Here is a 24,864-nt window from a genome sequence, read left to right on the forward strand (position 1 = left end):
AACATGCACATGAAACCTCTTCTTTATATATTAGTTCTAGAATTACTGCCGAGATCCAAAAATGTCAATTGCCCCATTAGAAAATTCAGCAGACTGCAAAACTTGCTTCTCCCAGATCCCACCTTACAAGGAAAGCATTTGATTCACTTTGCCATAGAAAGTCTGCCACAGAAATCATTTGTGGGGCAGTATACATGGGGAGGATTTGCGTAGATCAACGGGAGTTTCTGTTTTCCAATTATTTGCCATAAGCATCAACAAAAAGAGAAGCCAATAGGAGAACACTTCAGTCTCCCAGGACATTCAATACAGGATCTCAAAGCAGCTATCTTATTACAAAAGAGTTTCAGAAACAGACTTGAAAGAGAAGTTGCTGAATTACAATTTATCACTAAACTGCAAACTATGGAGAGACCTGGTCTGAATAGAGATATTGGATTCCTGTCTCATTACATATGCTAATCATCTGCATACTATCCCTTGCTTTTTCCTTAGGACTAATTGCAGTTGCTAACAGTTGTCAACAGGTTTACCATACCCATTGAGTCAATCACCCATCTCCTACTACCCTCCTGAGAAAAACTCCACCCCACCCTCTATATATAAGGGTCTGGTGACTTCAGTTTCAGTGTATCTGAAGAAGAGTGCATGCACACGAAAGCTTATACCAAGAACAAACTTAGCTGGTCTCTAAGGTGCTACTGGACAATGTTGTTGTTGTTTAGTCGTTTAGTCGTGTCCGACTCTTCGTGACTCCATGGACCAGAGCACACAAGGCACTCCTGTCTTCCACTGCCTCCCACAGTTTGGTTAAACTCATGTTAGTAGCTTCGAGAACACTGTCCAACCATCTCGTCCTCTGTCATCCCCTTCTCCTTGTGCCAACATCAGGGTCTTTTCCAGGGAGTCTTCTCTTCTCATGAGGTGGCCAAAATATTGGAGCCTCAGCTTCACAATCTGTCCTTCTAGTGAGCACTCAGGGCTGATTTCCTTCAGAATGGATAGGTTTGATCTTCTTGCAGTCCATAGGACTCTCAAGAGTCTCCTCCAGCACTATAATTCAAAAGCATCAATTCTTCAGTGATCAGGCTTCTTTATGGTCCAGCTATCACTTCCATACATCACTACTGGGAAGACCATAGTTTTAACTATACGGACCTTTGTTGGCAAGGTGATGTCTCTGCATATATATATATATATATATATATATATATATATATATATAAAATCAACAAAAAATTATCCCATTTTTGGTTTACTGAAAAGCTTTGTGGAAAACCAGAAGTGGATTTTTGTCTGAAAGAACTGTTCTGAAACAAATTACTGGACCAAGCACAGGCTCAGAGACATTGCCCTGAGCCACTATTTTGCATTGTAGTGGACCACAGGGTTCAATAAAAATAAATCAAACCCCCTTCTAGGGAATAATAATAATAATAATAATAATAATAATAATAATAATTTTATTTATACCCCACCCTCCCCGGCCAGGGGCGGGCTCAGGGCAGCTAACACCAAATATGAATTACAATAAAACTTAATAGAAAACAAACAAACAAACAATTAAAATACAGCTTAAAATGCAGCTTAAAATGCAGCCTCATTTTAGTAGTAGCCCATAAATCAAGAACATACAGGGATGAAACATCAGATATTCACCCGAGCCAGTTATCCATGCTATTCATACATGGGCCAGCAAAAAAGCCAAGGGAAAATTTATATACCAAATCCCATATAAGGGATCAGAGTGAGTCTAAGCCGAAGGGCAGGCAGAACAGCTCCGTCTTGCAGGCCCTGCGGAAAGATGTCCAATCCCGCAGAAGAAGAAGAGTTTGGATTTGATATCCCGCTTTATCACTACCCGAAGGAGTCTTGAAGCGACTAACATTCTCCTTTCCCTTCCCCCCCCCCACAACAAACACTCTGTGAGGTGAGAGGGGCTGAGAGACTTCAGAGAAGTGTGACTGGCCCAAGGTCACCCAGCAGCTGCATGTGGAGAAGCGGAGACACGAACCCGGTTCCCCAGATTACGAGTCCACCGCTCTTAACCACTACACCACACTGGCAGGGCCCTGGTCTCTTGTGACAGAGTGTTCCACCACATCGGAGCCACTGTGGAAAAGGCCCTGGCCCTAGTAGAAACCAATCTAACCTCCTTGAGACTTGGGACCTCCAAAGTGTTGTTATTCATGAACCTTTAGGTCCTCCGTGGGACCAGGAGAGGAAGTCCCGTAATTAATCCTGTCCTTCTAAAATGGCATTCAGTGGGTAGACTCTGCTATGGCTTCCTGCTGATAAGATCCTGAACAAGGCAGTGCACACACACACACAAACACACACACACACACACACATACATCTGCCGTGGAATTCCTGTGTTTTCTGCACTTTGCTAACATTTCTTTCTGACCTGACTTGTATTTAAAAGGTAAAGGTACCCCTGCTCATCAGGGCCAGTCGTGACTGACTCTAGGGTTGCGCGCTCATCTCGCTCAAGAGGCCTGGAGCCGGCGCTGTCCGAAGACACTTCCAGGTCATGTGGCCAGCGTGACTAAGCTGCATCTGGCGAGCCAGCACCAGCGCCGCACACGGAAATGCCGTTTACCTTCCCGCTAGAAAGCGGTCCCTATTTATCTACTTGCACTTAGGGGTGCTTTCGAACTGCTAGGTGGGCAGGAGCTGAGACCGAAAGACGGGAGCTCACCCCGCCGAGGGGATTCGAACCGCCGACCTTTCAATCGGCAGGTCCTAGGCTCTGTGGTTTAACCCACAGCGCCACCCGCGTCCCCTGACTTGTATTTAAGTCCTGCTTAAACCTTATTAAAGGTAAAGGGACTCCTGACCGTTAGGTCCAGTCGTGACTGACTGGGGTTGCGGCGCTCATCTTGCTTTATTGGCCGAGGGAGCCAGCGTACAGCTTCCTGTGTCATGTGGCCAGCAGCACACGGAAATGCCGTTTACCTTCCCGCTGCAGCGGTACCTATTTATCTACTTGCACTTCATGCTTTCGAACTGCTAGGTTGGCAGGAGCAGGGACCGAGCAACGGGAGCTCACCCCGTCACAGGGATTCGAACTGCCGACCTTCTGATCGGCAAGTCCTAGGCTCTGTGGTTTAACCCACAGCACCACCCGTGTCCCTTTAAACCTTATTACTTCAGAGCTAAATGCTGCGTCATTTGTTAAGCTTTCATCGTCCATATTGTCAAGCTACCTAAATCTGAAAGGAGTTATGTGCACAAAAAGGTAGCATTCTTTCCAGTTGTGATTTGTGGCTTCTAAAAGGGGGGGGGGGTGTTGTTTTCGGTGCTGCACATTTGCGCTGTGTGTTGTTTTTTGCCTCTCACGTGAGATTGCTGTTGTGAGGAGCCTCACGACTCTTACTGCCCAGGTTACCTAGGGGTGGCTGTTTTCTGTAGTACCAGCACAGATAATTGCTATAGATGTAATTGCTGTCTGCAGTTCTAAGAATACTTGCGCTGAAGGGAGATGTTCGCATAAAGTGTGGGGGCCGCTGCCAGAAGCAGCCGCCTCAGCTCACCTCCCTGCTTTCTCCCCCATTAATGCCTCCTAAATTAAAAGACCTGGCATGAGGTCATCGTGCTTTCAGTTCCTCTGCCCCCACAGCGGCAATGAAGTGTGGAGGTGGAACATGGCAATGCGATGGCATCACGTCTTAGATCTTTGTTTACTGGGTGTTCGGGAGAGCAAAGAGGAGACATGGGGTTGCTGGGTCCATTTTTGCCTTAATAGGAATCAGCCCATTGAGCAAAGTGGGACCTGCTTCTGAGAAAATACCTTTAGGGTTAAATTGCAGGCCTGCTTCTTTAACCCCACAGCCTAACCCTAGTTCTTAGATCAGTGGAGTGACATTACCAGCTATCTATGCAACACAGACTTGTCTCCATATATCAGCATATGGGAACATGAGGATAGTTCGTGTCAATTGCAGAATGAGCTCGGAGGCTAGCTAGAGATGCCACAACATTATTTTGCATTTCTGTTTTGTTTTTAATTTTAATTTTTAATTTTCATTATTACCATTTCCAAAATCACATTCGCATTCAAATTTCCACCGTTAATATCTTTCTTTATAATAAATTTCCACCGTTAATATCTTTCTTTATAATAAATTTCCACCGTTAATATCTTTCTTTATAATAAATTTCCACCGTTAATATCTTTCTTTATAATAATAATAAAAATTCAACGACTTCCCTTCTTCCCCTTCCCTGGTTCCTTTGATCTTTCCCACAATTCTTGCATATTCTTATATATCCATTTAAGTCCACTTTCTCCTCTTATTCTTCCTTTATTATATATCATACTGTTGAATTTATCTTAATGCTGCTAGCATTTTCACTTGTTTTCCACTCCTCATTATATACTTGATCTTCTTGCTCTCTTATTTTGCTTGTTAGACCTGCTAACTCTGCATATTCTATCATTTTTTAATTGCCAATCCTCCTTACCCACCATTTTGGGGCTAGCAAGATCTGAGCTGCTGTGGTGGCATACATTTAAAAAAAAAAAAGGAATTCTGACTCCTGGGTACTTCTGTCTGTACCATTCCCAGAAGGAATGCCTCTAGTTTGGGGGGAAATGTTTTTTAAACATTTTTTAAATCTCATATATAATTTCCCAGTACTCTTTAACTATTTTGCATGCCCACCACATGTTTTGCATTTGTTCTCATCAGGAAGTTAGAGTGTTTAGTTGCTTTTTGTTTGCTTAATTGATTGATTATAGATATCTGCGAGCCAGCTTGGCAGCCCCACAAGCCTAAAAGGTGGGGTAGGAATATTTTAGTACAGTGGTACCTTGGTTTACTAACTTAATCCATTCTGGAAGTCCGTTCTTAAACCAAAGCGTTCTTAAACCAAGGCACGCTTTTCCATGGCAGCAGGGGACTCAATTTACAAATGGAACACACTCAACATGTTCTTTTTCCAAGGCAAAGTTCACAAACCAAAGCACCTACTTCTGGGTTTGCAGCGTTCTTCATCCAAGTTGTTCATAAACTGAGCTGTTCTTAAACCAAGGTACCACTGTAAAGGGAAATGAGTACAATGATTGCATATAGTAGAATTAGCTGGAGGTGTTGCCTAAACTGACTTTAATCCATTGTGTATCTTCTATTTCCCAGCACAAATGGACCCACGTGGCCTATCTCCCAGACAAATTAAAAGTGACAGTGATGACGACGACCTGCCAAATGTGACCTTGGATAGTGTTAATGAAACTGGATCCACAGCTCTCTCTATAGCCAGAGCTGTTCAAGAGTAAGTATTGAGTTTTCAGGGTGGACGCCAAGGCGGATGTTCCTAATGGAAACACCTGGTCATGTGACATTCTCTAGACATTCTCTACATTTGAATCAGTCTAGGTACCGAGCCAATTCTACTAGCGTTTACCTTTTCTGCTGTATGGGAATGTGTGGACATGCTCACTTTCAATTAGAATCCGATTTTCCGTTTCTTCTTCTTTTCTCCTCGTTAAGTTGTAAAGCTTTTTGTAAAAAATGTTTGTAAAAATGAGAGTGATCTGTATTACCATCACCGCTTAGGAGCCAAAATGGTCATCTACCCAATAACACTACCTTTTCAGTGGTGGCTTCTGCAGTTCCCTCTTAAGGGGAAAGCTACCACACCTATGTTCTGGCCTTTTTAGAAGGGTAATTACAATATTCTGCCCTGCCTCTAGAGTTTTTGCTCATACGGATTCTCTATCTTTTACTGTAGATGCTTTTCTATTTTATTTTATTTTATTTTATTTTATTTTATTTTATTAAAAAAAAGATGTGTGTTTACATTTTAGTTTACCTTTTTCGTTTCATTGTGTTGATGCTTTTGAGATTAAATGGTCAAAAGTGATATTTATGTGGAAATAACAAATTAAATAAAAAAGCGGGACTTTGTGCGTACAACCCTGGGGGGTGGGCTGTATCACCAGTCACCTTTGATGCACAGTTGAGCTTTTTCACCACAAGGCGGGGAGAAAGGTGAAAAACTGTGAAAACTCTGAAAGTGAAAACTGGCCTATAGGTTACGGAATAACAGAATGATAAAGTTGGAACAGGTGCAGAGGGTTTAGAAGGAAAGAAAAACATTCTTCATTCTGCAGAAGAGGCGATATGTTTCCGCTGTCAAACTAAAACACTAGATTAATGCAACCTGCAAAATCTTAACGCATGAAGGGAGGGAATAAAAAGATTCCCCAATTCTGTAATTATTGGCATTGACCATCCTTGCTCTGCTTGTGATGTCAGTGCAATATAATAGGTTTTGACATTATTTTTAGTGCAATAATTAGCATTCCCCTCCCCCTTGTGTGTTTCTTCGTCACACAAAGCAAGTTTTCAAACACTGATCTTGGAGTGTTTTTGTACTGTAGTCACCTCAGTGAGTGAAGAGGAGTCCATTTTGGGTGGACGGAGCCTAAAGCAAGTTAAAAAAGAAGTGTTGAACTCTGTGTGATCTGGAGAGAATCTAGGTCAATCACCTAAAAAGGCCATGTGTGTTTACAAAGTGGAGCACCTCGGGAGAAACATAGAAAATAAGTGAGAGGCAAAATGAAACCGAGATGCTAAAAGTGTTCTACCGCAGCTTTCCCCCTTAGCTCCCCCAGACTTTTAATACTGGAATCTATTGAGTAACTTTTCCAAGTACGCAAATCTAGCACAGAGTTTTAGCATAAGTATGCAAATGCAATATATTCTTGTTTCTGAAGCTGCTGAACTATAGCTGACCCGCTCTGGCTCAGTTTTTGCTTTTTCTCTTAATGCGGCGCAGCGATGAGAAGCATTAAAAATGCTGATTGTAGCAAATATTCATCAGTGAGCAAAAGAAGGGAGAGCATGCCACTGACAAGCAGTCATAATAATCCAGGGCTAATAGAAAGTCTTTTTCCTGCCTTAGGCAAGGTTGTCCCCATGAGAACTGAGCCTGTGGATTAGGGAACAAGGCAAGACATGGGTATCTTGGGGCACTGAAGGAAAGCGAGAGGAAAACAAGTTGGAGAGAGGGAGTGACAGAGAGGAAGAGACTCACAAAAGGTCAGGGGCAGAGCAAGCCAAAGAGGAGAAAAAACAGTTCTACAACCAATGATCTATAAGCAGAAGGAGTCCAGTAGCCCATCGGTATTTTGTTCTCCCTTTTATGTGACCTGCTAGGAGGCTGGCAACACACACAGACACACACCATGCAAGGAAAGCAGGGAGATGAACTTGCATTTTAAAGCAGGCCAGCGATGAGGTGTGATTCCTAGCACTCTGGTGCAGAATCCCAGGTCATCACAGAGAATTCTGGGAGGACCTTTTAGAATTATTTTTTCAGGGATCCGACTCTTGTCAGAACCAGCAATCATATGCCACATGAGGCATTGTGGGTGCCACACTGGTTTGCTTCCTACGTAAAGGGACCCCTGACCATTAGGTCCTATCGTGGACGACTCTGGGGTTGCGGTGCTCATCTCGCTTTACTGGCCGAGGGAGCCGGCGTTTGTCTGCAGACAGTTTTTCCGGGTCATGTGGCCAGCATGACTAAGACACTTCTGGCAAAACCAGAGCAGCGCACGGAAACACCGTTTACCTTTCCGCTGGAGTGATACCTATTTATCTACTTGCATTTTTTGGAGTGCTTTTGAGCTGCTAGGTTGGCAGGAGCTGGAACAGAGCAACGGGAGCTCACCCCATCACGGGGATTCGAATTGCCGACCTTCTGATCGGCAAGCCCAAGGCTTTGTGGTTTAGACCACAGCACCACCCGCTTCTTAGTTGCACCTATTTCAGTCCAGTCCTCCAGTAAACTGGCATTATCATCTTGATTCATGAAAAAAATTGTTTTTCTTTTACCTTACTGACACTGAATTTCAAAATGCTGTGTCTTCTTGCTGTTAGGCTCCTACCCTTGCTCTTATTTACAATACTTTGATTGAAACGTAACCTAAACAGGGCTCCACTGAATATTTGCCAGTAGATATCTCAAGGAAATGCAGTAGTAAAAAAACTTAGGCTCAGATCCAAAGAAATTCTCAGTGCAGTCCTAAACATGTCCATTCAAGACATGAAACCCTTTAAGCTCAATGGCACTTAATCCCAGGTAAGAGTGCATGTATTGCAACCTTAGTTACCCTAAAGGTAAAGGTAAAGGGACCCCTGACCATTAGGTCCAGTCATGGCCAACTCTGGGGTTGCGGTGCTCATCTCGCTTTATTGGCCGAGGAAGCCGGCGTACAGCTTCCGGGTCATGTGGCCAGCATGACTAAGCCGCTTCTGGCAAACCAGAGCAGCACACGGAAACACCGTTTATCTTCCCGCCAGAGCGGTACCTATTTATCTACTTGCATTTTGATGTGCTTTCAAACTGCTAGGTTGGCAGGAGCAGGGACCAAACAACGGGAGCTCACCCCATCGCGGGGATTCGAACCGCCGACCTTCTGATCGGCAAGCCCTAGGCTCTGTGGTTTAACCCACAGCGCCACCCATGTAGTTCCACTAAAATTGATGGGAAATAAATGAACCCCAACTTGATATTAATTTCAGTGGGACTTAATCATGGTGGACTTTATCTGGATTTGGGCTATACACTTTGAAAATATACAAACATCCCTTTAAAAATCCTTTTCAGTAGCATGGATTTACCATGGGTGCTAATTTTTCCTCTTCTTGAATTAATCACGTGGGTGATCTTACCCAATCAGGGATGATGTAATAAGCAGGGTGGCATTTGGGCAGTGTATCTGTGATGATGTTATTGGATGTCAGTATGTACAGTCATAAGCAGTCAGTTTTAGTGGTGTGCATGTCTCTAAGGGCACAAGCACAACTCAGAACAGGTGATGGCAAGCTAAATAAAGTAGCTAACATCTTCCCAAGACGGGCTGGAAAGTGACCAAAGAAGTAACATTTTTCAAACTGGTTGGCATTTTTCCTGGGAAATGGTGTGAGCTTCAGCTGAATACTCATACTAAAATATCACTTCCTTCATAAAAGGTACATGGTATATGCAAGCATGAATGTGTTGGCAGACAAACAGTGGGGGGAACGCTCCTTTATTTTCACATTCTCTGTAAATGCATGTAAATCAACAGAGAAGTGTGCCATATAGTCTACTATGGATGAAGTACACTCATACCTCCACGTTCTGGCAGAAGAGGCTGCATCTCTGTAACAAGTCTTTCTTCCCTAGCACAGAGGTTGGTGCAGAAAGTGCTCTTTACTTCATTCAGATTTTCTCAGCACAAAAGAGAGTGTGGCTCAGAAAGTGAGAGATTGCTATACACTACAGCAGCTCTGATGTGATTTACTGAAGATGGTAGGTGAAGGACTCCTTTGGCATTAGTATCCATTGGTCCTCTTGTCTCATAATGATTTGGAACTCGATGAGGGTCAAGACCAGCCTTTATGCTGCTGTTTTTAAGACAAGATCTATTGGAAGGACTTTGGCCTCTGTATTTTAATTCAGGAGTGCGATTGCTGGAGGAGGAGGCATAATATTGTTAGGATGGGGTTTGTTTTTGCCTCCTCAGAGGAATCCAGATCCACTGCCTAATACAGGCCATGCCACCAAGCCAACACAGTTTACCAGCATGGATTGAAGCCTCCACTCCAATTTTTTGCAACTCCGGGAGAGCAGCAAAAGGCGAGGGGGTTATTGAGCTCCCAGTGGTCTGCATTGAGCTGGGCACTCGACTGTGAACCCTGTTTGTATAGAATGCCTGAGGCCCTTTGTTTTGGGGAGACTGCTGAAGTTGCACAGTGCTTCTTGCTCTAGAGAACTTTGACATGCAACATATTGAATATGTCTTCTGCTGAATTACACCATTAATCCATCTAGCTCAGTATTGTATACTCTTAATTGGCTTTCAAAGATCTCAGCCACAAGTCTTTCCAAACCTTGAGAACTTACATATGCAATTTACATGCCTCCTCCAACAATCCAGGCTCATGTTTGGCCCTCACCTTCTTCTTCTTCTGTTTCCATGGCAACTGTGGGTTGTTGGTGTTTTGTTCTTGGTTTTCTTGTTTTGTTTTTTTAACCATGTGGCAAATAGGCCAGTAGATTGCAGCAGGAGACCTTAGGATTCCCCCCCCCCCCATAGATTGCCTCCTACGTGGCATGAAAAGGAATGTATATTGCTCTGGGTAACTTAAGTGTCCCATTACACAACCCAGTGTGGCAAAGATGGGAACAGGGTCAGCTGGGATTGTTTGATGCTATCCTTTAGACAGAGAACCTGGCTGATCTGGTATAGGATTCAGGAGATGTTTTTTGAATGTCTGCATGTGCATGTCAGATGCATCCCGGAAACTGGTGATAGGTGGTTCTGGACATGTTCTTCTGGGATTGTTTGAGGCCCAGACTAGGGGAGGTCAGTAGCTCCTGGTTCTGCTGTGAGTAGGGGTGAAAATCAGAGCAAGACAAAGCAAAAAGCATCACCTTGGAGAGAGAAGACAATGTGAATTCAGGACCATAGGTGGTGTTTGTGGACATCCAGGTTATCTAGCAAGGTCTTGGAACAACTAAGCGGATTTTATAGCAGTTTAGAGGCTCTGTGCCCTAAGTGCTGTCTCCTGGTCAGTTAAAGGGCTGGTGCCTTCTTTTACAGCTGTTGGGTCTTTTGAGTTAATGGTGTTTTCAGGTGTGGAGATCTCTCCTCAGGACTTCCTTGGTCCCCTCAGGAATCTGTGGGTCAGCCGTTGGAATCTGGAGGCAGAGGTATCTCCTTGGGGTTCAGGATAGCCTTTAGAACAACACAAGATGGACTAGGGCTTGAATCCATCTTGGAGCTGCAGTTGCCGGAGGGTTCCAACACTGAGGATTCCTGGTCCAAGGCATTTGTCCTCTTGAGTCAAAACCAGGACAGCCACCATTTATAGATTTCAAACTCCCACCAGATCTGTTGTTAGACACCAGCTTAATAAAACTAGGAGACGTCAGTAATTTGTGCTTTTGTAACCTGGACACTTGAAAGCTATAACGCACATGTCAGAGCTGCCTCCAGGTCCCAGCTCACAGAGGACCAACGCTAGGCTGTAGTTATGTACAAAAGTCTTTATTGAGATTCAGTCTCCATTTCAAAGCCGCAGTGTGCAGCTCTACGTCCCGACCTTAGACCGGCGAAGTCCTGTCTGAGTCTCCTCCCCCTCCACACCAGTTTAAGACTCTCGCTTTGCTCCACCTCTTCCTAAATTCCTTTCTCCTCTGGGCCCTCCTGCCCGCTAGGGTCTCATCCTTCCTGGACTCCTCTGACGCTGACCCTGACGATTCTTGCCCCTCCTTCCGGCGGGCTTTAGGACCTGGTTCCCTATCCGGGCTACCTTCTGTGCCGCTCGCCTGTACATTTGAAATTGGCGCGCTCGCCCAGCCTGCAACTTTCCTCTTGACCGTTCCCTCGCTCTCCGATGGAGGCGTGGCCACCCCTGACTCATCTTCTCTCGCTGGTGGTGAATGTGTGGGCTCTGATACCTGGGACTCCTCCCCCCCACTACGCTCTGGTGGGGAAGCTGGTCCTGATTTCCAACTGCTGCTCTGGGAGTCCCCGCTGGCCCCTTGCTTCTGGGGTGTCCCCCTTGGGTCGCCCCTTGCCCTGCCCATCGGCGCCCCCTTCTGTGAATCTTCCAATTCGCTGGAGAGGCTCATGGAATCTATCGGGCTGCTGTCATCTTCTCCTACGCTGCCCTCGGATTGCTCCCCCTCGCTCTCCATCTCCTCTCCTCCCTGCGCTCCCGCTGAGTCCCTGACAGCACACCACATATAGCTTGTGTAGATTGTGGTGGCCTTCCTCCTTCCTCCAGCTCCTGCAGTGATACTGTGACTTTCAGAAATGCTACATGTTGAATGTTACATTTATTTGTTACTTGTTGCTTTCTGTCACAATATCTGAGGTTGGTGAAGAACTTTGTCTTGTTTACAGCGTCACATGATTTAAATATCCCCAGTGCACCAGAGACGGTGTACTCTTGCCGTTTGGTTCCTGTTTGTACCACATTGACCTCTCCCACATTAATAGGCTCCCCTTAAACTTGCCCACATTTCAGTGTTCAGTGCCCTTTCCAGATTAAAGTTCCAGATAAGAACGGAGGGATGGTTTGCTTTATTACTCTGCATGCTTGTTTGCTAGAAAAGGAACCTTAGAACTGAAAGCATTCCCATTCGAGATATGGTACTTGCTTAGTGATGGTTTCACGATGACTTCAGGCAGGTGATGATCAAAAAGCCTGGGCAGTAGCAATGTGACTGCAACCTCCTATTCAGGAGCCAGCACATTCATGCTAAGCCATGGTTTGGCTATATGTAACATGCAAGTTCAAGCTGTGTCTGTGTAGGGCCATTCTGCTGTACAGTGGTACCTTGGGTTACATACGCTTCAGGTTACATACGCTTCAGGTTACAGACTCCGCTAACCCGGAAATAGTGCTTCAGGTTAAGAACTTTGCTTCAGGATGAGAACAGAAATCCTGCTCCGGCGGCGCAGCGGCAGCAGGAGGCCCCATTAGCTAAAGTGGTGCTTCAGGTTAAGAACAGTTTCAGGTTAAGAACGAACCTCCAGAATGAATTAAGTACTTAACCTGAGGTACCACTGTAGTCTCTTCAAATAAAAAATGATGCAATCGTATTTGCTCATAATGGCCTTTAGCCTTTGTCTGCTAGTGCATCTCTTGGGAAACTGAAAATTCCTATGAAGCTGCCCTGCTTTATGTATGTATTTATTTCAGATTGGTTTTCTTCCAAAATATGTAAGCAATATGAGTGGCAACAATAAACCCTTCACCCTGAATGCACTTATATACTTACAGGAAAACTAAATAGTAAAAGATCAATACCAGCTGAATAATCCAGAAATGAGGGGTGCTAAACGGTTGTAATATGACTTGGGAATTCAAAAGATATTTTGGTTAAATTGACATAATTTGATTTTGCTTGGTACGTTAAATGTGTGTAAAATTGCACAGAAATCATTTTAAATGATTGCCAAGTGCTTGCAGTTGTATATTTATATAGTTTCTATTATCCATTATTAATATTACTTAGTATTAGCTGACATATTCAGAAGGTGAAATTAAAATTCTTTGGTTTTCTAAAGGCAGCTTCTGTGCTTCTTACCAAGATAAATGTTGTCCAAGCACAAAAATAATAGCAGAATTGAATTCCTCACACACAAAAACGTGTTTTTAAGACCCCTTGCTGAATAATTTTTTTTTTTTAAAAAATCATCTAAAATGACATGCCCTACAATGCCGGGTTGTTAATCCAATGTTACATAACACTCAGGGTTAGAGATTTGTAAGAGAGAATTGTGGGTGGAATTTTCCTGCCTCCTTGTCAATCCCCTCAAATACCACCTTTTTTTTTTTTTTGGTCCAGCAAAAACCAGATTTGTGGGTGGGATTTTTGGTGTGTTTCTGTGTGCGTGAGACAAGGGCAGAATGAACTAAGTACAGATTCTTGTCCTCCCCACTTCTTCCCTGAAAATTCCCCTATCCCATTCACTGTCTTGCAGCAAACCTTCCTAGAAATATATATTTAATTCTAAATTCTAAACATGTTCCAGGCTAGCTAAGAAAAAAAAATTACTCAAGCCCAAACAGTGAAGGGGTATATCTAAGAAGCCAGAATATTAAGGTTGATGTGCTGCCCCAAACTCCAGTAAAATATAGGTGGGAAGAGCATCAGTTCACATTTTTAAAATCAATTTTTCAATCCTGGACCATGGACTTAGCAGATCAGTCTGATCACCCCACCCCCACACTGGAAAAAAGAATAAATCTTCTCTCCACAGGCTGATGCTAGGTTAAAAGCTAACCTGTATGTATCAGTATGAGCCCCTAAACTGGTTGGTTTAGGGGACAACAGTAAAGATCTATAACTTATTAAGGAGAGCTGAAGGGATAAGGAAGAGATAAGAATTAAACTGGCAGGACTGTTCTAACAAAACTGATTCTTTTGTTGGGTGTTTAAGGGACTGAAAATGGAATGTAACAGAGAAGGCAAAATCAGTGCTTGAATTCCAATAGGGCTAGAAGAATAGCTAGTGTTTTTAGAAAGCTTTCTTTTTGATGGGGGGAGGTCAGGAGGGGCAAATCAAGGGCTCCCCATCCCCAATAATTCAAATACTAGGTTAAATTAACAAATCTAACAAAGACACGAAATGGGCAGCATTTCACCAGTAGTTTTGAAATGGCAGCCTTTTCTCAATTTCTGGAACAGTTTTTCACAGCTACCTAGATTATTATGAGCTTGTTTGCAGCGCTCTTAAGTGTTAGATTATTAGTTATCTGGATATTTTGTTTCTTTTCATTTTTCATCCCATATATAAGATATATTAGCTTGTACAGTTGTTTTCGTCTTTTAGTAAACAGAAATGGATACAATTGAACCGCTTTTGCATTGTATTAATTTCAGTGGGAGAATTAAGCGCATGCTTCACTCTCTTGTTGAAATCAGTAGGACTGAAATGTGCTTGCAGTTGCTTGAAATCATTTGTAGTTTGCTTACTTTGGCTTTTTGTATCTGTGCCTTTTGATTTTTTAAAATATCTATACCTCACTCTTCTTCCAAACATTTCAGAGCAGAGTTCAGGGAAGCTTACCAGCAGTTCTCAACCTGTGGGTCCCCAGATGTTGTTGGACCACAACTCCCATCATCCCTGAGCTCTAGCTAGGAGGTGATGGGAGTTGTAGTTCAGGATCAGACCTGCATCCTATGAGTTTCCTACAGGACACTTAAAAACAAAAATCCCCTTTTGGATTTCAGCAATGACAGTTTAAAAAAGAGAAGAGAGCTATTCATCACCTAACAACCACTAAGATTGAGCAATAATCAACCAACTGAGCAATTGTGTACTGGGCTCAGTCATGTTTCTGGGCTCAGTTAAGAGTGCTGGTTTTGATCTTTAAAGCTCTTATTTATTTGGGATAGAGTTATTTGAAGAACCGTCTGTACCCATATGAACCTGCCCAGGCCTTAAAATCTGCCTCAGAGGAACTGCTTATAAGTTTGCCAGTAAGGTCAGTTCAGTTGACAGGCACAAGAGACAGGGTCCTTTCTATGTTTCCCACAAGATTATGAACTCTCCAGATTGTAAGAAGGATTTGAAAGCCCACTTGTTTGAAAGCTGTTACTTTAATATCCTATTATTGACTGGATCAAATTTCTATTTTGCTCCTTTATTTATTTTCACCAGCCCATGTTTTTAAATACTTGCTTGTAATGCTGCATTTGAAATGTTATTTTTTGAATGTTAATGTGGTTTATATGGGATGTAAGTTGTCTTGGGTGGGCTGTGCCCAAAGGCTGGCCTATAAATAACTTTATATAAGTTATGTTTGTTTAAAACTTTTGAGGACCCCGTCCATTTCATTGTTCACTTGTTAGAACCCCATTCATTTTAGAGACAGGGTGTTGTAGTGGTTAGAGCATTAGTCTGGGACCATTGGAGACCAGGTTCAAATCTCCAGTCAGCCATGTTGGTCACTTGGGTGACCTTGGCCAATCACTGCTTCTCAGCCTAAACCTACGTGAGTACAGGGTGGAGTACAGGGTCAGGTTTAAGGTGCTGGTTTTGACCTTTAAAGCTCTATGAGGCCTAGGACCCACATACCTATGGGACCACCTCTCCGTGTATGCCCCTCGGAGGACCTTAAGGTCCACAAATGATAAGACTTTGGAGGTCCCAAGTCGCAAGGTGGTTAGATTGGTCTCAACCAGGGCCAGGGCCTTTTCAGTACTGGCCCCGACTTGGTGGAACTCTCTGTCCCAAGAGACTAGGGCCCTGCGGGACTGGACATCTTTCGGCAGGGCCTGCAAGACAGAGCTGTTCCGCCTGACCTTTGGTTTGGACTCAGTCTGACCCTTATGTTTCCCTCCCCTTATGGTTTTGATCTATGGGCTATTTTTAAAATGAGGCTGCATTTTAAATTGTATTTTAACCTGTATTTTAAATTGGGATTTTTTTTTTCCTATTATGTTTTTATTGTAAATTTACTGGTGTTAGCCACCCTGAGCCCGGCTCTGGCCAGGGAGGGCGGGGTATAAATAAATAAATATTATTATTATTATTATTATTATTATTATTATTATTATTATTATTATTACCTTGTAAGGATTAAAAAAATAATAATGAGTGTGTCTGCCATGGGCACCTTCAGCACCTTGGATGGAAGGTGGGGTGATCTTAATCACATCAAATTGAATGGTTCTTTCCCATTTCTGTTGCTTACATTAATTACGTGACCCTTTCCCCCTTGCTGTTACGGGGAAGGCGTTCCTTTCTTTTGCTGCTGCCGTTGCCATTTGTGGCAGCAGAGCTGATTTCAGGGGCTTCCTCCTCCTGCCATTTTATTTCCCCAGTTGTATTGTGCCTAGGTATTCCACTGTGTTTAATAGTGCAATGAAAACAAATCCCATTTGTATCCCGTTAGTAAGTGATTGCGTTCATTCTGTAACAAATGAAATTTGAAGTGAAGGCTTCCCATTGAGTTTGATTTTTCATTTGTTTTGAATGAATGCCCATCCCTAGTCCTACCCCTAGTCATTGCCCCTTTCCCGTGAAAATAATGGGGGAAGTTATTTTGCATCCCACATTCTGTATATATCTCACATTAGCTAGACTATAGCCATGTAATAATACCGAAAATGTTTACCACAAGAAAAGCATTAAATAATAGAAGGTCCTCTTTGTCCAGAACACCAGTCTTCATGGTAAAACTACCAATTACAACTGGGTTTCCCAGCTTCCTGTCAGCCTCCTTTGGGGTTAGTTAATTCTGGAGCACTGGTGCATTAGATATGAGTGGATATGAGTGGATTAGATATGAGTGGATCATGCCCTCATGCAGCCACATATTACCCGCTATCAGAGAAGCCTGTCGCTTGTTTTTATGAGTGGTTGCATTCGGACATTATGCTATTCCACGATTTACTGTTGCTCCTCCCTTCCCTCCTTCAGAACAGCCGTGAAGATGAAATCAGAAATGTTCACTTCCGTTTTGACCTACTGCCATTTAGAATTACCACAGTTTCGTATTCAGCAGTCACACAAAACTGTAGTTATTTCAGAGGAGATTAAGAATAATAATAATAATAAAGCTTCCAGTTTCTAACAGCTGTTGGAGAGGATTTTGAGTGGCGCAGGGAGCGTAGTCATAACTCGGGTTACAGATGCTTTGGGTTGTGTGATTTCGGGGTGGCGCACCGCGCAGAACCCGGAAGTACTGGAACGGGTTACTTCCGGGTTTTGGTGCTTGCACATGCACAGCGCTAAATTGCGCTATGCGCATGCGCGGAAGCATCGACTCGCAACCCGTGCATGCACAGACGTGGCGCTGCAGGTTGCAAACGGGATTCCTGCATGGATCACATTCGCAACCCGAGCGTCACTGTACAAGTTTAGACATGTGTCCAAATCAGGCCTCGCATGTCTCTAATGTGAGCTTCCCATCTTCAAATCAGAAGGTGCGGCTACTTACTCTTTTATATCTTCTAAAACTAAACTTGGGGGGGGGGGATATACTCAGGTGCCTCCAATTTTAAATAAAAATGTGTGCACCTAAGCTCTCAGAAATTTGGAAAGCACTAGTTTAGAAGTATGTCGCCCATTCTTGGGACATACTCCCAAGCAAATTTTCATCAAGTTGCAGTTCTTAATCCATAGCACCTTTTGTGTTTTTCATTGTTCAGTACATTAGAATTCATGCAGCGTAATAGCCTCCATGTAGGGTTGCCATATTTCAAAATGTAAAATTACGCTGTTTCCGTTGCTTTTTTCATCGCATTGCCATACATTCGGGTTTTCCCTGACGCCATTTTTACACCCAAAAACCAGGACATTTCCCTGACATATGGCAAGCCTACCCCCGTGCTGCCCTATTTCTATAATATCTTCAAAATCTCCCATGTAGTTTCCAGTGGCTTAATGCATGCCTCCTTCAGAAAAATATCATGGAATATTCCAAGCAGATAGGCATGAGGTTTTGCAGACCAGTTGCAAGTTGTTGTTGTTGCTGCTGCTGCTACTGTTTTAAATGGTATAACTGTTTGTTTTTGCCATTGAATGAATCCCATTTCCTAGCCAATAATGCAGATGATCAGAATTCTTCCAGAATCATAGATACCTTAGAATCATAGTTGGAAGGGACGTTTCATACAATTAAGATGGAAGAAGATTACTTCGTCAATGCAGGAGCCTTGTTCTGAAATACTTATTGTTGAAACTTGTACGCCTTAGACTACTGTTTTCTGTGAAATCGCTACATTTAAATTCTCAATTAAAATGCTTTACTCCTAGCATTTTCATCGGTGTGTCAAAAAGCAAATGGTGGTCCGGTATTTCACTTCAGTGCCGATATCATTTTATCATTATTCATAAAGTGCCTGTCATTATGCTTCATTATTTCTGCCTTTTCCCTCAGAGCTGCTGAAATTCTGAATCTGTGAATTTCTGCATAAACTCTGTCAACCTGAGAAATAATTTTTTTAAACTAGGTCGCAGGGCCTCCCCAGAATACCTCCTTGGCAAGCATGCAGAGTCGGATTCTGGCCACTACCCAGAATGAGAAGCTGGCATGCTTCCTGTTTTTCACCCATCCCAGGTCCCAGCTCATAATTTACCTTGAGCTTCAAGCTCAAGTAAACTCCTCACAAGAGCTTTGGGCTGGAATGGAACTGGAAGCAAGACAACCTTCCATTCTCTGGAATAGCTGGAGCACAGTGGAGCACTAAGAGAAAAAGGTGGGACTTACACTGACCTTGCAGGAAGTGTGCCCTTATATTCCTAATTTTGGTTATCTGGTTCGAAGTGTACTCCTGCTCCTAGCAGATTAAATGGAGTGGGTCTACTCTAAGTAGGACTTAGCTGACGACAGCCCTAAATCCTAACAGCAAATGTAGTTGAAATAAATGTCAGATGTTTCCATTGAAAAAGAAGTCATAGCTATCATTTTTTAAAAACACTTTAAATTACCCAGTGATGGACTCTGTCCCTGTAAGATTAAATCCATCACTGTTTCAATGCTGCTCCAGGTGAATTTCAGCTGGAAGAACACAAAATCTTTGGTGTAGGCTGTCTGTGCTTGTTGTTGGGGCTGTGGTTTTTTCCCCCCTGTACGTTCCCCTCCCTGTTGTCTACCCCCCTCTGACGTTCTTTGGGGTATCTTAAAATTGCTAATTGTCTGTGTTCAATTTCCAGAGAGAGCATGTGGGGCTGTGCCAGGTCAGCTGTTAACACTTTTCGTTTTTTCAACTCCAGGTATGAAGTATTTTATTGTGCATTATATAATGTTGATATTGTGTACTTGAAATTTCTGGGAAGCAGTTTGCTTCTGTTTTATTTCCCTCTGTCATGTGGCTGGCCACTGCAAAATAAAACAAAGGATTTCTGGAGGGAAGGTGCAAAGTCAGTACTTCTGTATTTTGCTCCATTGCTTCCCTCTTCACTAGAAAGCGGGTGTGGGAGCCACTGGTATCCAAAAATCTCTAAGGGACCCAACATTATATCCTCCCGATATTGTTGGACTACACTTCCCCAGCCAGCCTGGCCACTGATCAGGTGTGGTGAGAGCATCCAAGAACGTTTAGGAGCCACCATTTTGGCTAGCCCTGCTTTAGATGAACAAAATGTAGCACCAGCCTTGGGATTCACCTAGTCAAAAGCATGGTAAATACCCAATTCTTACAGCCTGCCTGAGACTGCAGAAACGGGGGGGGGGGGGGGTCCGCCCTATTAAGCACCTGGGGGACAACATTCATCTCGGAGGGTAGCAAGTTCGGCAGGCCTGATGTGTCAAAATTGCTGCCGTCCCGATAGGTGGCCAAACTCTGCATCTGTGGACACTGAACACAAGTAGATTAGAGAAGGGCGCCTTGCTTGCCAGTCAGCTCACATTCAGTATTTTTATCACCAGGTTCACAACACTTATAATTCTTCCATTTGCACTTCATCTGCCCACCAGAGGGCTGCTTCGCACATCGTACATGATTGCCATTGAGAAAGCAAATACTATGTATTTCTGTCCGCATGGGAAGGCAGTTGTGTGAAGCATGTCCAGCAGGGATTGGGCTGGTTTCCACCATGCCAGCAAAAGCCTTTGTTTTGGGATGACATTGTTGGGATGGTAGGAACCAGTATAAACCACACAGGAGCTGCTTCACATGAATGAATCCCTATCCAGAATAGAACCCACCGTTTGTCTTCTTGGAACAAAGGAAGCTGTCTGCCAGAGCCTTGCTCCATCAGTCTGTCTACACCAGGGGCAGTCAACCTTTTTATACCTACCACCCACTAATGCATCTTTCTTGATGGTAAAATTTCCTTACCGCCCGCCAGTGCTCGATGGAAGGAGGATTCAGCTTGTGTCGTAGAACCCCCTACCGCCCACCTAGAATCCTGAAACGCCCACTAGTGGGCAGTAGAGACCAGATTGACAACCCCTGGTCTACACAATGGATGACTTGCTTGTCGACCTCCAGATGAGGTTGGACTCCAGGTCCCATCAACCATTGCCAACGTGGCCAGTGGTCAAGGATAATGGGAGTTGGACTTCCAACAACCTCTGGAGCAACACAGGTTCCCCACTCCTGGTCTCCATTGACTGGAAGCAGTTCTTCCGGGTTTCAGAGATGAGGCTTTCTCAGTCCTGCCTGGGGACGCCAGAGGTTGAGCCCGGGTCCTTTCACATGCAGAGCATGTGTGCTCTGCCACTCTGCCACCAAACTTTGGCCCTTTCCTGTGGTGGCAGCAATGTCCCTGGCACAAAGTATGAAGTGTGGGCCTTCGCCAGATGTTGTACCCCGTGAATCTGTGCCCCTTAACCTTTACTCTGTATTCATTGAAACTGATGTCATCATATGTGCTTGACTTCCCAGGAGATGAGAAAGACCCAAAAGTGCTGCAGTGTTGGTGCTGAATCTGGACCCTAGCTGCTATTCGTATCGTGCTAGAAAGCCAGACCAGCACCTAATGTTACACAAGCAGTGGCAGTACACAAGCTCAGTTTTAAAAGTGAAGCCTGCTGTGTAGAACACCACATAGGCAAACTTGGCCCTCCAGATGTTTTGGGACTACCATTCCCATCATCCCTGACCACTGGTCCTGTTAGCTTGGGATCATGGGAGTTGTAGTCCCAAAACATCTGGAGGGCCAAGTCTGCCTATGCCCGACATAGGTGAATTATTTCAGTCTGGCTGGCATCGTGCTTTGACCTTGTAGAACTGCTCTTCTACTTAAGCCTGTTTAATCCATTTGTGGCCACTGAGGTGCAAGGACTTGCATGGTCCTTAGGAATCCAACCTTGCAATTTCAACAGCTGCAGAGATTGCAACAGAACCTGGCCACACATGCGGACAGCATACAGACAATTGCAGGTGCTTACTGGCATACACTGAAGCCAAGTGTCAGTTTTGGTGTTTGGTGCTTTCGTACTTCAGTAGCTTGGAGTGTTGCAAGCAGCAACATAACTTCAGGTGGCTGCAGATGCCTGTAACTGTTGACATGTTTCTTGCCTTTTGATGCTTTAAATGACAATGTGCTGACTGCAGTATTGACTGTCATGTTAAGGTCCAGTGAAAGTTCAGTTTAAATCCAGGTCAAAGAGGAACAGCTGTATGTATAAACTTCCAGCCCACATTAGAGTAGAAACGTGAGAATTGAGACAGTGAAATTTTGTTGGTTCACCATCCATGTTAGTCTGTCATAGCTGGCCACAAGGATGTATTATTGAAGCATGCTTAGAAGTTCTAGTCTCTCTCTCATCCACACACACATAAATCTATCTTATCTATCTAAATCTATATAGCTCTCTGATGTGTACACATGCATGCATACATCTTTTCCCCCGGTTGGGGAGAGAATTTGTGTTTTCTCTTTGAGACCCAAGCTACAGTGGCAGAACGTCAGAGCCACATATGCGAAGAAGGGATCTGTAGAAGAAAAACAGCAAGTGTTTAACTCTTCTCCCTGGTGGGACACCCCCCCCCCAATTCTGTTGTCATGTGTGTGTTCACCATGTTGAGTGGAGAAAAGCAGCTGAAAGATGTCGCAGGGAGAAAGTAGCAGACAGAAGACTAAGTGAAGAGTCCATCCATCAGCTCTTCTCTGCAGACTGACACGTACATGCTTTCAGCAGAGAATAAGCAAATATTTGGCCTCGTTAAGAGCTAGTTGCAAGGTCCATACTGCTAGGGAAAAAGTGAAAGGACATTTTATGTTGCTTTGCTTGGATGTGGTTAGTTGTCATCCTTCAAGTAATGGGTGCTCTGCTAATACCTAATATATCAGGTGCTTTGATATGGATGGATCACATGAAAACTGGCAGATGTGTTCAGTGGTGCTGTGCTCCTGTCAGAGAGTTTTCAGTGGGTCTTGATAGAGAAGTTGTTGACCCTACCCATTCTGTGTGAGTCATCTTGGAGAATCCGTTACTTTCAGTGTGCTGAAAGTACAGTTTTGTTTTGCTCTCCTTAAAACGCTGGTCTGCCCTATTCTTTCTTAACGTCTTCTGCTTCATCATTTTTGGGGTCAGACTTGCAAAAACTTAATGTAGCTAAAACTAGAATTATGCTCATGGGTGTAGCATGTCTTTCTGATGCCATGTCTAATGTACAGTAGCCATCCTTTAGTGGAGAATGAACAACAGGGTGGTTAGAACTGCTACAGATGTACCTGGAACATGTTCTTTACATGTTCCCATGACTTCTGAAATATAGTTTCTCCTTTCTTTTTGACCATGCAGCTTCGATGCCCTTCCAGAGCAATATTAGATGAAGCTAAATGAATATGTTAGAGAATTATTCTTATTTTTAAAGGAGAGGGAACAGTTCACCAAGTAGGGCAGCAAAGTAAGTGATTTGCAGAGTTGTATGGTTAGATGTGGACTACTGATTTATTACTAACGTTTGTCATTATGGAGAAGGGTTTCATGAGCAGGAATTGCATTGCAAGGACCCTCAGGGACGGCAATGTGTAGCCATACGTTGCACACATGCCTGTCAGTAAAGACTGGCTGGGTCTCCCAGTGTCAGGGGCGATGGGCGGATTTTGCCCTAACCACAAGTATCATTTCCAAGTGTAGTAGATCACTATCCTCCATAAGAATGTCAAATGTCAAATATTGATTTATGGAAGAAAGTAAAGAGTAGCAATCTGGGATGAAGAGCTTAGGCAGGTGTCCTTGTGATATTGTTTGAGACACATGCTCAGGACTTTTTATTTCAGCAACCTTAAATTTAGTTATTTGTTTTGCTGATTTTATCTGTGTTTTTATGTACACTTGTTTTTTAACAGCTTTGCTGGTTTTTTGTATAATTACATTCTGTGCACAGCTTAGAGAGTTTCCTACATGTTTCTGAATAAATCAACGAACCTCTAGCTTTTGAGAAGCAAGGTTGCTCCTATCTGCAGAGACCCACACTAGGGTTGATTTTTTTTTTAATGTATGATAATAAATCCCCAATCAATGCTTTATAAATGTCACCAAGTTCATATTTCTCCTTCGCCCTTTCTGCTCTCTGCCTGGCATTCATTTGGCTCTTTCAGCCTCCTTTTCTTTCTGATTCTCCTTTGGCCACACAGCAAGCTCCCTTTTGCCAGATGGGTTGTGCTTGGCAGCTGGAAAATCCAGGTGCCAAATTCTAGAATGTAGCTTTTGCACGTTGACATGAGGGCCTGTTGTTGCCTTCTTAGATCACAGCTTGGCTTACTCTCTGACTGGCAGCTGTGGAACAGCCTTTGGGGTTTCATGTAAGGGGGAAATGGTTGTGGGTTGGATGCATTGCTTGGCTTGAATGATCTTGTTAAATACTATTTTCTAAGTCTAAGGTGAAATTACTTGCATTTTGTCTCATTCATATATATATATATATATATATATATACATATATATTCTGCTTTTGTTCACACTGATAATGCTTACCTTTTTCAACACCCTTGTTAAATTATTATTATTATTATTATTATTATTATTATTATTAACTATTTCTACCCTGCCCATCTGGCTGCGTTTCCTTCCCCCTCCCTGCATCCACTCATTCATGTTCATCCATGCTTTTAATTGCATAGACATTGTACTTAACATTCAGTCTGACTGTATCGACATGCTTTTTGAAAATGAATCTAACCAATTAATCAATATTGAATGTATTTATTTATTTATTTGATTCCATTTATGAATCACTTCCCATAAGATTTCTCAAAGCCTTTTCGTAACAGAAACATCAACGATAAAAACTACGGAAAACAGTTCCATATGTAAAAACAATTCTGTACATGCAGACAATTGAAAATAATTCTATATGTAAAATCAGTCAAAAGCAATCCTTTTACACTTGCCCGAGAGTAAATACTATTAAATGAAATGGCACTTGCATCTGACTAAGCATACATAAGATTGTCAAAATATACCTCTCAACCCCCTCATCTTGAATTTTTGTCTGGAAAGTGCAGTGGTCCCCAAGACTACAGATGTTGGACATCCCTAGATGAAAGAGTTCTCTGATGGTAGAGCCAAAGCAATATTCTACACAAATACACCCACAGTGAAAATGCAGCCATTTTTTAAGGGTTGTGTTGTGTCTCTGGAGCCGGCCTTAACAGATAATGCTACAGAATGAATGTGAGAAAGAGAATCTATTTACATTCTTCATATAGCCTTGAGTATATTTTTTTTCTGATGAGAAGACAGGCTTCCTAGGAATGCTGTTTATCTCCATCCCTACTACACAAAAAATCATCGGTGTGGATTTGTACGTTGCATTTTGATGTGATTAAGCATTTTAAGCCTATTGATTTCATGCTGAGGATTAATGATGCTGCATGAACAAGCATCAAGGAATAAAACGTATTTACATGCTTGATTTGAAACATGTCCCCCCC

At 43.2% G+C, this 24,864-nt stretch overlaps 1 protein-coding gene across 4 annotated transcripts in view; it reads left to right on the plus strand.

The window, feature by feature from the left end:
• KLF12 (KLF transcription factor 12) overlaps positions 1 to 24,864 on the plus strand; it is a 235,750-nt gene that overhangs the window by 150,786 nt on the left and 60,100 nt on the right. For 3 of the 4 annotated variants that reach the window (XM_079972930.1, XM_079972931.1, XM_079972932.1), the window contains exons 4-5: positions 5,144 to 5,279; positions 19,186 to 19,245. In XM_079972930.1, coding sequence (XP_079829056.1) covers positions 5,144 to 5,279; positions 19,186 to 19,245 — 196 coding nt within the window. The remainder of the gene's footprint in view (positions 1 to 5,143; positions 5,280 to 19,185; positions 19,246 to 24,864) is intronic. The other variant, XM_079972933.1, reaches the window with a different exon arrangement.

The sequence above is a fragment of the Podarcis cretensis genome (genome assembly GCF_951804945.1).
Source record: "Podarcis cretensis genome assembly, chromosome: 4".
Lineage (NCBI taxonomy): Eukaryota > Metazoa > Chordata > Lepidosauria > Squamata > Lacertidae > Podarcis > Podarcis cretensis.